At 38.1% G+C, this 12,106-nt stretch overlaps 2 protein-coding genes across 3 annotated transcripts; both read right to left on the bottom strand.

Annotated features, from left to right (window-relative positions):
- Positions 1-1,538: 1,538 nt before the first annotated feature.
- On the bottom strand, positions 1,539-5,265 carry LOC103965944 (universal stress protein PHOS32-like). The gene is made up of 3 exons (XM_009379047.3): positions 4,338-5,265; positions 2,109-2,155; positions 1,539-1,890 (listed from the first exon to the last, which is right to left on the bottom strand). Exons 1-2 carry the CDS (start codon positions 5,113-5,115, stop codon positions 2,148-2,150), a joined length of 786 nt encoding a protein of 261 aa, XP_009377322.1. The 5' UTR covers positions 5,116-5,265; the 3' UTR covers positions 1,539-1,890; positions 2,109-2,147.
- A 2,780-nt stretch (positions 5,266-8,045) lies between these two features.
- On the bottom strand, positions 8,046-9,984 carry LOC103965961. Of its 2 annotated transcripts, none has more exons than XM_009379065.2 (3): positions 9,188-9,984; positions 8,764-8,955; positions 8,046-8,541 (listed from the first exon to the last, which is right to left on the bottom strand). In XM_009379065.2, exons 1-3 carry the CDS (start codon positions 9,827-9,829, stop codon positions 8,257-8,259), a joined length of 1,119 nt encoding a protein of 372 aa, XP_009377340.2. In that variant the 5' UTR covers positions 9,830-9,984; the 3' UTR covers positions 8,046-8,256. The 2 variants fall into 2 exon arrangements, with proteins under 2 accessions (XP_009377340.2, XP_048441792.1); XM_048585835.1 differs by having other exon boundaries at positions 8,764-8,946.
- Between the last annotated feature and the right edge of the window lie 2,122 nt (positions 9,985-12,106).

The following is a 12,106-nucleotide window of genomic DNA, read 5'->3' as shown; positions in this document are numbered from 1 at the left end:
ACAACATGGGGACAGAAGAAGAAGATAAGATAAGCTAAGCTAACATTTACATCCAGCATGTTGGACCTTCGTCTACAATTATTTCCAAGGAATTTTTTGTGGTTATAGCAAGCCAAAAATTCTCAAGAAACTGGATGAGATTAATCTTAACATATACGGTTCAGAATAAGTTTAAGAGTAATATTAGGGAGATTAAATTTGTAGATAAAATTTTGAAAACTAAGGAACATGGAAGTTGATGATTGGTTTATTACTTACACGTTGATAAACGTACTTATTTTTATTGGTGACATATCATTTAGTTTGTAAATTAAATCTCCCTAGCATTACCTTAAGTTTAAATATTAATTACTCTTTTACTTTACAATCCAGTTATAATACACGTCGTATTTTATATTAGTTTTTACAACGAAAAGATAAGACAACCGCTTATAATTCTAAACACATAGCTAATCACGTAATGAGTGATGTAGAAACATTTTATCGCATCAATCAATACATGCAAACTTAGTTAAAAAATACTAAAAAGATTCTTTCAAAAGTTGAACGCTCTCTCATTTTTTTTTATGCAATTTTCATGTCAACTTATAAAACATTGTTCAAAATAATAAGATAGCGAAAAATCAATATAGTCCCACTTTTAACAAAATCTCGTAGAATTCCTCAACTTAATAATATATTGCCGTGCGGTAGGGGTTTTCTTCGTAGTTATTGAGGCCGTCTCATTCTGCCAGCACATGACGCTTCATATGCCTTCCTTGTCAGTCAAACTTAGTCAATATGTCTACAGTTGATGTAATATTTGTAACTGACACCCCTACCCATTTCCAAAACTTTGGGTCTCGGTTTCGTATTATGCAATACACGATTGACATGGACAGCGTCAAGACTCATGCGACAATCCCTCAATACAAGAAAACAACTTGCATGATATAAGTATACAGCTATCATGATATCTCGGATTAATGTTACAATACCATGAACAAAAACTTCCCCATGTCTAGAGATAGGTATACAGCTATCATGATCTCGTTTCAAGCTTACGTCATGTGAACAAAAATTTGCACAGGTCTCGACATTACAGTATACTTATTGCCGTGTCGTGTACGTCTTTATCCAAATGCAAACAGATCATTCTGTTTATAAAGTATTTATTATTGAAACACTTGGCTAACCAACAATTTCCTACGATCGATGCTATCCTGCTGATATTGTCATCACAAAGTCGGTTTGAAAAAAGAATGAGCGCGTTACTATGTTGAATTGTTGCATGATGCTTGCATGCCAAGACATTCAATTGTGGGTAAACACACGCGTCCGGCATGTATATCCATCCGGGTTGAAGGAAAAGAGCAACATTATGTTAGTCCAGAACATTCAGACTCTACCACAGCGAATCAACGCCACGTGAACAACTATCCTTAACATCACTCTTCAGGACAAATCCGACACAGGAAAAATGAGCGACTTCAAAATGTAATGCAATCACAGGTTGTGGTGAAAAATGAATTGACTTCGAAATGTAATGCAATCACAGGTTGTGGTAGAAAGTACCTTACCATAGCAAGCAATCAAAATATAAACATCCAAATTTATAAACGGCGTCTAGGATAATTATTAGACAAATCTAATAATTAAATTTGTATCATACGAGCAACAAGAAGCACATCCCTCGAAACTAAAAGGAGTATCGCGTCACAAAGCAGCTGAACAAAGTAGGAAAGACGTCGAGAAACCCTAAACCTCATTCACCATACAAATAGCATCTACAATCCTCCCAAAGTTCATACATGAGAAAGAGCTATTGCAGAGGAGAGAAAGCAGACTTGACTCCGGCAGGCTGGACTCAATGTGTCAGCCACTCCCAGTCGACTCAGACATCTACACAAACTGCACATTATAGAACCACGACTTGGTCACATTCCACACAACTAACTCAAAAACGATGCCAGACTATTTCGCATGCAAACTGTGTAAAGATAAAAGCGGCAGGAAATATACGTTATAAGAAACCCGCTTTTTGTTTCTGATGTCCATGTAAGTAGAAGCTCTTACTGAAGCAAATTCAAAATTATCCAAAATTGAGATATTCGGCATTAAGTGCAAACCTGTACTTGAGAGGATTCAACTACGACTCAGAATACGGGCTATGCTTCTGCCACAAGACAAACAACCAATAATAATGTCATGAACATCTAAAGATCTGTATAAAGTTTAGTCCATAAAAATAAAGGACAGAGCATCCAAAAAAAAACACTTCGTAACAAGATTTCTAGCCTGCTTATCTCCACTCTTTTGGAATCCAAGAAAGTAAATGTAAACACACAGAAACTTACTTCTACATGCATACAATGAAAAATCTTAAATCTAAAATGGCATTTCAGCCCTTCCAGAAACTACTTGCAAGGCCTTCTTTCACACAACCTTACGACATTCTCCTATAACAATCTACCTTGAGGCTAAATACATATAAATATGTGTACATGTTTACATTTATTATTATGTAAACTGTACACTAACATGTCAATAGTGCACCACCTAGTACACAAGAAACATATCCTGGGGCTCATAAACCTAATAGAGTGACAACCGAAACTTACAACAAGATAACAACCGAAACTTACAACAAGAGAACAAACTGCTCCTCAGTAACTGAAACCATGTCAAAATTCAAAAAATAAATTCTGCAATTTAAAATGGATGAAAGCATACATGTAAATATGTGTAACAAGATTAAGTAAACTATTTAATGTACCGCACGTGTCACTGTTGTAATGCATTGCTTAATCAACTAGTATAGAGTAAACACTTCCATAAATCATTCATGGTTGTCCAATATGGGTACAGGTTATACACACATCCCACGGTAAACAGATTCACCTGAGATTCATGCAGTAGATAATAAAAAGACATCCAAAGTGTTTATCGGGCCAAACATAAGCATTTTGACCAAAATGTTCAGTTTGGGGATTTCCTTTTACAATATATTAGTTGATGACTTGATATGACTGATACAGGGGGTGAGAGAGGAGATGAGTGATACAGTCAAATCAGTTAAACTTACTGATGAAACAAACTTTAGAATAAGCAAGCAGACATGTAGAAGCCAATTGATAGTAGCTATCCTCTAAAACAACCAAAGATGAGAAATTTAGATAATTAATTAATCATTTTCTACAAACACGAAAAGGTGCGGTTGGGACCTGACAACTGATAACTAGTCGTGTAGAGAACAGTAAATTTACAAACCAGATTAATGTTTTGTTTTTTACCATTATTCACGAATCCTGATTAAGTCTTGATCAAACTTGTTTATCTCAAAATAGTAACTAGCAAGAAGGCACGATCCAGCAGAAAGAGAATACAAGAGAGGTACCAAACTATAAGCAGCAGATAAGTCAGAACAAGTACTGGCATCTTCTTAGCCTACTGAACTTACTGCTAAACTTGCCATCGATTTTTAAACCTTGCTCCTCATTAAAATTTCAAACAAATTTACTTTTTTTCTACAGCATGGGCCTATGCAGCAAAGTGTCTAGGAAACAACCAACTAGAAATAAGAATTATGACCAATGAATTTTCCCTAACATGTCATCGATACGAGAAGTTTGTAAAATTTATATCACTTTTGGCCTGGAGAACTTATTCCGACATTAGAGAAAGAGGTAGACTTGCTTTTGTTTATATGAAGCATCTGGCGCATACTACCAAAGGGAGAACTAACACCACAAGTGATTCTTCCAGAAGAAAGAAAAAAAGATATTCTTATAGGTAGGATATTTAATTGAGAAACCTCAACAGGCAAAACCACAAGTGCACGGGGACGGTATATGCTGCCTAGAACCTCTATGCACATACAGAATTTCACAAAGGATTGTTAAAGAAGATTGGAAAGACCAATCAACTCTCACACTAAGAAACATAAATTGGAAGGCTCCATGCTAATCTAATATAACACATCCTGTTTTCGTTCAACAGTTTTTTCACATTCAAAGAACCTCATGATGCTTTCAGAAAACAAGCATGAGTTGCGAACATTGCAAAAGATCAAACTTTGTTTAATCAACCATGGCTTGGAAAATCATAACATAACATTCGTAGTTCAAAAATACATCGGAAGCAAATTCAAATTCCGTTTTGCGAAAAGTTAGACGGATACATCAGTAACTGCTAATTAACAAAGTTGCCATTTGGAGCTCTCATTTCAGATATGTGTAATGTGCAACAAATCATACCCAAATATGATATAATCATCAATTAAACAAACTATATTGAAAAGAATCATTAAAAACCGAAACTTGAAGTTCCCACAATTAAATCAGAGAAAAAGCCCTAACCTTTCTTATGCACCTCCTTTACCACCGGCACCGGCTTGATCACGGCCTCTTCCTCCTCATTCTCTTTAACCGCAACAACCGCGGCGGCAACAGGAGGACCACCAGCACCGCCGCTATTGTCATCCTCCGGAAACCGGACAACAACAACGGGACAAACGCAGTGATGAACACAATAGTCGCTGACGCTCCCAAGCCTACCATCAGTCCCACGCTTGGTGGCGCCGACCCCTCGGCTCCCCATGATCACGGCACTGAGCCCAAGCCTCTCAACCTCCAAGCAGAGCCGCTCCTTCATGTCATGGTCCTTGACGATGTGGATCTTGTACGGAATCTGCGCCTCCTTCAAGGGCTTGGCGAGATCGGCGACCTTGGAGGCGGTGAAGGCGTCGAAGTCGTTCTCGAGTTTCTTCTGCTTGACAGAATCGTGAAGGGCGTGATTGTCGACGAAATCGATGTCGTCGTTGGTGTTGATGGAGAGGTCGACTGAGCCCCAGTCGGCGCCGAAAAGGACGGAGGTGGGACTGACGTGGAGGAGGATGACGGCGTCGCCGGGGCGGATGTAGTGATCGACGGCCCAGCGGACGGCGTGGGCGCTCTCTTCGGAGAGGTCGACGGCAACGCCCAGCTTGCGGCGGGCACCGGCGGTAGGGGTGGGAGTGGCGGCGGAGCCGGCGGAGGAGGAGTGGTGGCGGGGAGAGTTTGGGTGGTGGATTCTGATGTGGGGGAGTTGGGGATCGGACGGGTCTTGGGGCTGAGGAGGCTGCTGAGGGTGATTCATCTGGGTTTTGGAGAAGTTTCGGTTGTGTTGTTTTCTGTTTGGATAGTCGGAAAATTGATGGGAAAGTGAGAGGGATAAAAAGTCTTAAATGCTTATAGCATTAATGATGATGCTTGCGTATATGCCGAAATCCAACACAGAATGACATCCGGATGTTCCTCATTTTCTCTCTCCTTTTAAATTTTTTATTTTTTTATGAGGTTTATTCAATGGGTTTATATTTGGGCCCTTGGTAAATTGTGGCCTAGCCCAATGCTTTGTTTGTGGTCAAATCAGTTTACCATTGAACACCAATTTGTAAGCCCATATGGGTTTTTTTGTGTTTTTAGGAAACACTCATACTCATAAGCGTTGTGTTAGAAAGAGACGTGCTATGCTCACCCGGGCGCACCTAGGTAATGAGCATGGTTTGTGAATGACCCGGGTAAAAATGTATTGATAACATGTCTCGACAATATTACTAGTATATAGATAGTGTATGTCATTGTAATGTCAACATGGTAGAGATACATTATCAATATGAGTCGTGCAAATTATGTGCACAACCTAGATCTGCGGGTGAGCATTTCTAGCGCTCTCTAGAAAACCACATAGAAGTTATACCTAGAGGCTCTTTTTTTTTTTTTTTTTTGTTAGATTAAATGTTAGATTAGGGAGCCGACGGATTCGAACTCATGTCGTAGTAAAAGTGGTGGAGAGGGCCGCTTGCTACGTAGAGGCTCGTTTGATGAAGCGTTTTTGGCCTTCCCATAAGCATTTCTGAACTAATTAACAACAATGGTGCTGATTATTTAGTTAATTAGTGTAAATGGTCTAAAGCTCAATCCCATCTTCCAAGTGTGTATCAAGTTGGAATTAAAATAAGACTTAAGATCCCCCCACTTGGGCCGCCACTCATGTTGACAAAACTCTGCAAGGTTTATGTTGAACATGGTTTTTTTAACTTTTTACATATACAATTTATTTTGTTTAAACTCCACTACAACAAAATATTTCATCAATACCAGGATTTAGTGATATTTTTCTTCATAAATAACTGGAATCTCAACTACCTGGATGACAAGTTTGGTATCTAATTATTATGGATGACTTATTGTGTGCATTAACACAAATTTGCACTTATCAATATGTAATTATTATGATTGATTTATTGTGCGACTTAAGACAGATCTCCAAACTATAATAAGAGTCATTGAATCGAATTATCTAACCAAGACGTTATGTAGTATAGTTTGAGAGAGAGAGAGAGAGAGAGAGAGGCCGCAACTATTAAAATAGGATGCAAACTTTTACACCTAATAAAATTTCCCAAACCTTTATGCTTGACTGCTTTGAGTGCTTGATAATTATGGAACCTTTTGTCACTGCAAAGCCGATTTGTTTAGGAAACTCGGATAATGACAGTTCCAATCATGATACTAAATTGTGAATGTGAAGTGAATCAAAGAAGTATCACATAAATCTAACTCATTAATATCTCGGTGCACTTAAAGTCACAAAGTATTGTAGCCAGGCTTGAAAGCTTATGCATTTTATTTTGTTACATTAGTTATGAGTAGTGAGTTCGTGCAATATTCCTTGCATAAATATAATGACACTATAATTTTCTTGCCACCAATTACTTGGCAACAAAGTAAAACGTAAATAAAAGAAAAGGATTAATTAATTAATGGAAGAACCAAAAATATGAGAGCAGAAAAAGAGGAAGTGGAAGGGAAAAGCTGCACTAGCCCACAATAAATATATATATATATATGTATGTATGTATATGTATACATATGTAGGCTACTGGCTAGGGTTTAGGTTGATCATGATCAGAGTGCACCCAATGAAAAAGCAGCTGGAAAAAGCTTCCATCCCCATCTGCAGCATGCAGGCATCAGATCCCTACAGACTACCAGTGAGGTCGCCTGGCAGCTGCTGCCTCTTCTTCTTGCATGGTCTGGCCTTGGTCTGCTCCGTATACTCAGCAAATCAGCAGCAGCCACTCAGTAGTATAACATGTCGTTAATTACATACAGCATGCAGCTATGTATAGCAGATTACACGTAATCTGATAATTTCCATTTACACACTTTTCAATTATATTCTGAACTCATAAATTACATGCATATATAGCCTTCTCGATTCGACCTCCATTGGTGATATGTAACATTTTCTTTTATTTCTACGTACCCCACAAGACAAAAGGGTCGGTTATACAAGCTTTATCGATTTAAGCCATTCCTTATACAACTAAGGGAAAGATTAAGCCAGATACAATTTCATTGAATATTTAAGCCGAAATTTGGTAAATAAACAACGGAAAAAAATTAGTTTTTCGAAGGACATGAACAGAACTAATGGACTCAAACTTATATGAGCGTTGTAGCACAAGCTATCATAGAAGCACCATTTCGAACAATATAGTGAGAAAAATCGTAATAATTCGTGAATATGATATTTTCTTTTCTTATGAGTATATAGAAGAATACTACCTCAGTTTATACTGATACTGATGTCTTAGAAATTGTCCAACATCTAGTTGAAAAACTTGAACAACGTTTGATTGCAGTCACTTATACCTTTTTTTTTCAACAGATAAACAATGGTCATTACCCTCTTTTGACCAAAAATAAGATATTTATGCACTATGTGGGTCACAAGCCTACAACTAAATATCGAATTAGTCACAAATATATATATATACATCGTCCTTTGCATCTATGCGAATTAGATTTTGAGACCTGCAACCAACCACTCAAACAAAGCTAGTTGGTGTGACTCACTTACATCTACGTTAATTTTAGAGCAGTACCAAATTAAATTGCAGCAATTAAAGGGATTAACTAATAACAGATGAAATATAGATCACATGAGAAGTAATGGCAACTTGGATATGGAATTATAAAACAACAACTATTGAAAATTTACTTTCGAGACAGAGACTCTAGATTTAAACATGCACTAATCCAGCTTCTTTCGCATGGAAACTAAATTAATTAATTTAGAGATGATAATATCTATGTCAGTTTAATTAACAACAAAAGGGAAACCAAAAAAGCTGCATCAGCTGGGTTTGTTTCTTTCCCAAATGCATGACAGATCACCAGTAGCATCAAAACCCACCGAAACATACACCTTTTCTTTCTTTTTTTGCTTCTAAAATGAAAGCTTGAGTGACAAATCAACAGGATTATGATGCTGTTGATGATCATGGTAACTGTCAGCTGCCCCAATCCCATAGCCTTTTAAAGTTGCAGCAGGACTAATATCAGAAGCTTCTTCTTCTTCTTCCCTTCCTACTGTCTGCAGCTTGGGATATGTGCCTCCTCTTTTAATTTCATCACTTTTTTGATGATCAGCAGCTGGAAAAAACTCATATTCCATGAAAATCCCACCACCAGCTGACCCTCCCTTTCTGTGCACTGCCCTAACCCCTACACCCTACAAATTTACAAAGTCAATAATCCAACCAATCAAGTTGATTAGATGTTTATTGACCAAAAACAATATTATATATTTATCCGTTCCATTACAATCTGAAAAAAATATATATATACCCAAAAAACAATAAAACCAAATTAATATATACATATTTGACTTGGACTTTATATGGGTTTTTTAATTATCTCTAGCTGTAAAATTAAATTTTTTCTTGTTCCATACCTGATCATCAACAAGGTTGCTGCGCCCCAGGTACCCGGCGGCTCGACTCACCACTCGGTCACCAAAACTGCCGGTTTCAGGGTTCAATCCGAGAAAATCAGAACCGTTGATTGGTGAAACAGTCGCAGATTTGTCACTCCAGCCGTTCAAAGCCATGTAATCCCCACTAATGAACCTCTTCTTCTGGATCCCCTAAAGAAAGAGACAGAAAAGGGATCAGGAAATTTAAACCTAAAACAAAACGTGGGAAAATAACAAGCTCTTACTAATGTAACAGTACTAATAGTCGTAATAAACAAAGGGAACACAATGGCTTCAAAGATTTCATTTTTTCACGTTTTCTCGCAAACAAAACAAGTTGGAAGTTGGATATTTCTAAAAATAAAATAGAATATAAAACAAAACAAAACAAAAAAGTAAAGACCTTGAGGCAGTGATCACAGCAATCAGAAGACAAAGATTGTATCTTTGGCATTGAAGAGAGCTCTCTCGAGGTCTCGTACACAGCCCCACTTTGAACCCTCGGATCCGGAGCCCCGACTCCGTACGGACTCGGGTCCAGGTTCGTCACCAGATTATTCCCCCCAGCATAACCAAACCCAGAACCATTCCCAACCCTCTGACCCACCAAACCATAAAAACAAGTTGTACTAGCAGCAGAACCACCACAGCCGTTCATCACCGAGGGTCCATTGAACCTGGATGCACCGTACTGCACCGGAACGCTGTTAAGCGGGTCAGGTAGGTTGATGGGGTTTTGATACTGATGATGATGATGATGATGAGGAAGAGGAGGAAGATTGAGGACTTGGGGTTGGGGCTGGAGCTGGGGCACTTCGGTCATTTTCTTCCAGTCTTGAAGCCTCAGGCGCTCCAGCTGAGCCACTCCAAGGCCTCTTTGCGGTTGCTTTTTAGTGTTTGAGGAGGCTTTGGTGGAGGATTTCTTGGTGGTTTTGGTGGGTTTGGTGGGCTCGGATTTGGATTCATCGTAGGACCCGAAAAGGGTTTTGGCGGGTTGTTTTGTTGTGTTGCGCTCAGAGGCCATGAGCAGCATTGGCGTCGCCATATTTCTGAAAATGGTGATCAAACACTGGAACTTTGGAACGGTTAATGGATTTTGGGAGAGAAAAAAGACTTGGTTTTGTGTAAAGATTGGAAATGCAGAGATGCTTAATGTTTTTAGTGAGAGATCTAGAGAGAGAGAGAGATAGAGGGAGGGAGAGAGAAAATATGAAGTTAAGGGAGAGTGTGTTGTGAGTTTGGCTTTGGATTTTTGGGATTTTTGGGATTTTAAGGTTGGAGATGGATGTGTTTTTTGATTGAGAGAGAGAATATGAAGTTATGCAGTTTTAGAGAGTGAGAGAGAGAGAGAGAGAGAATAAGTGTGGAACTAATGAGTGTGTGTGGGTGTGAAGTGCCAAAAGGACATGGCTATGTCTTTGTATTGCTCTTTATCTGTGTTTGTGTAATTTGAACCCTAGTGACTTTTACTAGTTCCACCCATCGTTTTTACTAACTCCCACCCCAAAATCTCCTTGCCCTCTCCGAATTCTCTCAGAAAAGGACATTGAAATAGCAAAACCAAGCCTGGGCATAACATCTTACCCAACTCCAGATAAAATACAAACCCCAGAAAGGGTCTGTACTTTGCAAAAACCCACCCAAATTTCACTCAAGTGCAAGTCACGCCCCAATGCGAGATCCAAGTGTAATGCACGCTCCCAGAGAACAGGTGGAGGTAGAGCTAAAACAACATAGTACCGGGAGACACGTGGCAAGGGGGGGTTTGAGGATTGGCCAATTTGTAGCTGCAGGCATTGGTCGGAGAGAACCCTAAAGAGCGTCAATTAATTGTCCTGAGGCGGCTTAGCTTCCAAAACAGGCAAAGTGGGTGGCATTGTTGTAAATATGGTCTTCGTTTCCAGACTTGGCAAATATGGAGAGAAAATTATTAGGTTCTCAAGTTTTACATATGGTTTATATACGGACTAGGATTTTTCATTTTCTCTTTTCATTTCCTCCTCTCATATTTTTTTTTTATTTTTTCTTTCTTTTTCTATAAAAAAAATTAATATAAGATGTTGACGTATCTTAACTGTGATCATTCAAATAGAAAGATAGGAAAGGTAAGAAAAAAAATAGAGGAGAAAATTCTACTCCTACATGTGTGTGTATTATATTTATTAATAAAAAAAAAAAGTGAATAATAGGGTCTGATGATCATGGCCTAAGGTGATGGGATTTTGGGGGCTGTAGAGAGCTGTTTGATGTTGATCAGGTGGAGAGATTTTTCAATATGACCGTCACACGAAATGGTACACCACGTGTCCTTATATAAATGGTGGGTTATTTGTGTTAAAAGGTTAATAACTTAAAAATTAAAATTTTTCACCATTTGCATAAAAATATGTAGTATACCATTTATATTCCTGTCACAACTAAAAATTTATGGATCAGGTGGTTGTGGTTGAAGTTGAAGGGTGATGAGAGTAACAGTTGAACACATAGTGCAGTAGTAGTAGTTGAACACATGGTCTGTGGAAAAATCATGTAGACTAAGATGGAGGTAAGTGAATCTGCCTTGCTATGATATAGGCTTGCAATGATGGCTTTCTCTTTGTAGTACTACACCCTACTCATACATGTTAACATCAGAAAGCTGAGGAAGATAGATCCAAGCTCATCTTTTCAGGGTTAAACCGAATAAATAGTGTGTGAAAATTACACCCCATTTCAAAAGTTTATAGGCAAATAAAAAAGTGACCTCCTTACAACGTTACAAGGGTATACCATATCATTTCTGGAGTAATACCACTGAAATCTCTAGCAGAAACCACTCTAATTTAGGTTTTCGTATCACATGCATATGAAGAAAATATACCCCTTTGAGATGCTTAATTCACACCAATCCCAAGACCCTGAAAAAGTATTTGTGGTTCTGGAATACAATTACATGATATAATCAGTTCGCGAGTTACAATATACGAATGAATACCGAGGTTAATTATAGGATTCATGTACCACACTTACCCATCGTATAGTCTAACAAACAGGGGTGGAGGCACTATATGCCTAGCATAGGCCTAGGCCTACTCTCACTCTTTAAGCCTTCCTAAATATTTAGTATTATATATTTATTTATTTCCTATAAACTTAGTATTATACATCTTTTAGTTTACACAAAACTCTTAAATTATATTCACCAATAGTTAAAACAAGAGGTCTTTTATTCTTTTCACCCAACGACACTAATCCTAAAACTAAATTTAACTCTTATTTTGTAAACAAGTCAATAACTCTTAAAATTAAAATCTGAAGTGTACTTTAGTTTTTCTTTTACATT

This window comes from the organism of the source record quoted next, unplaced genomic scaffold, assembly GCF_019419815.1.
Source record: "Pyrus x bretschneideri cultivar Hongxiangsu unplaced genomic scaffold, Pyrus_bretschneideri_v1 Contig23, whole genome shotgun sequence".
NCBI classification, from domain to species: Eukaryota; Viridiplantae; Streptophyta; class Magnoliopsida; order Rosales; family Rosaceae; genus Pyrus; species Pyrus x bretschneideri.
This window is presented reverse-complemented; position numbering and strand designations above follow the sequence as displayed.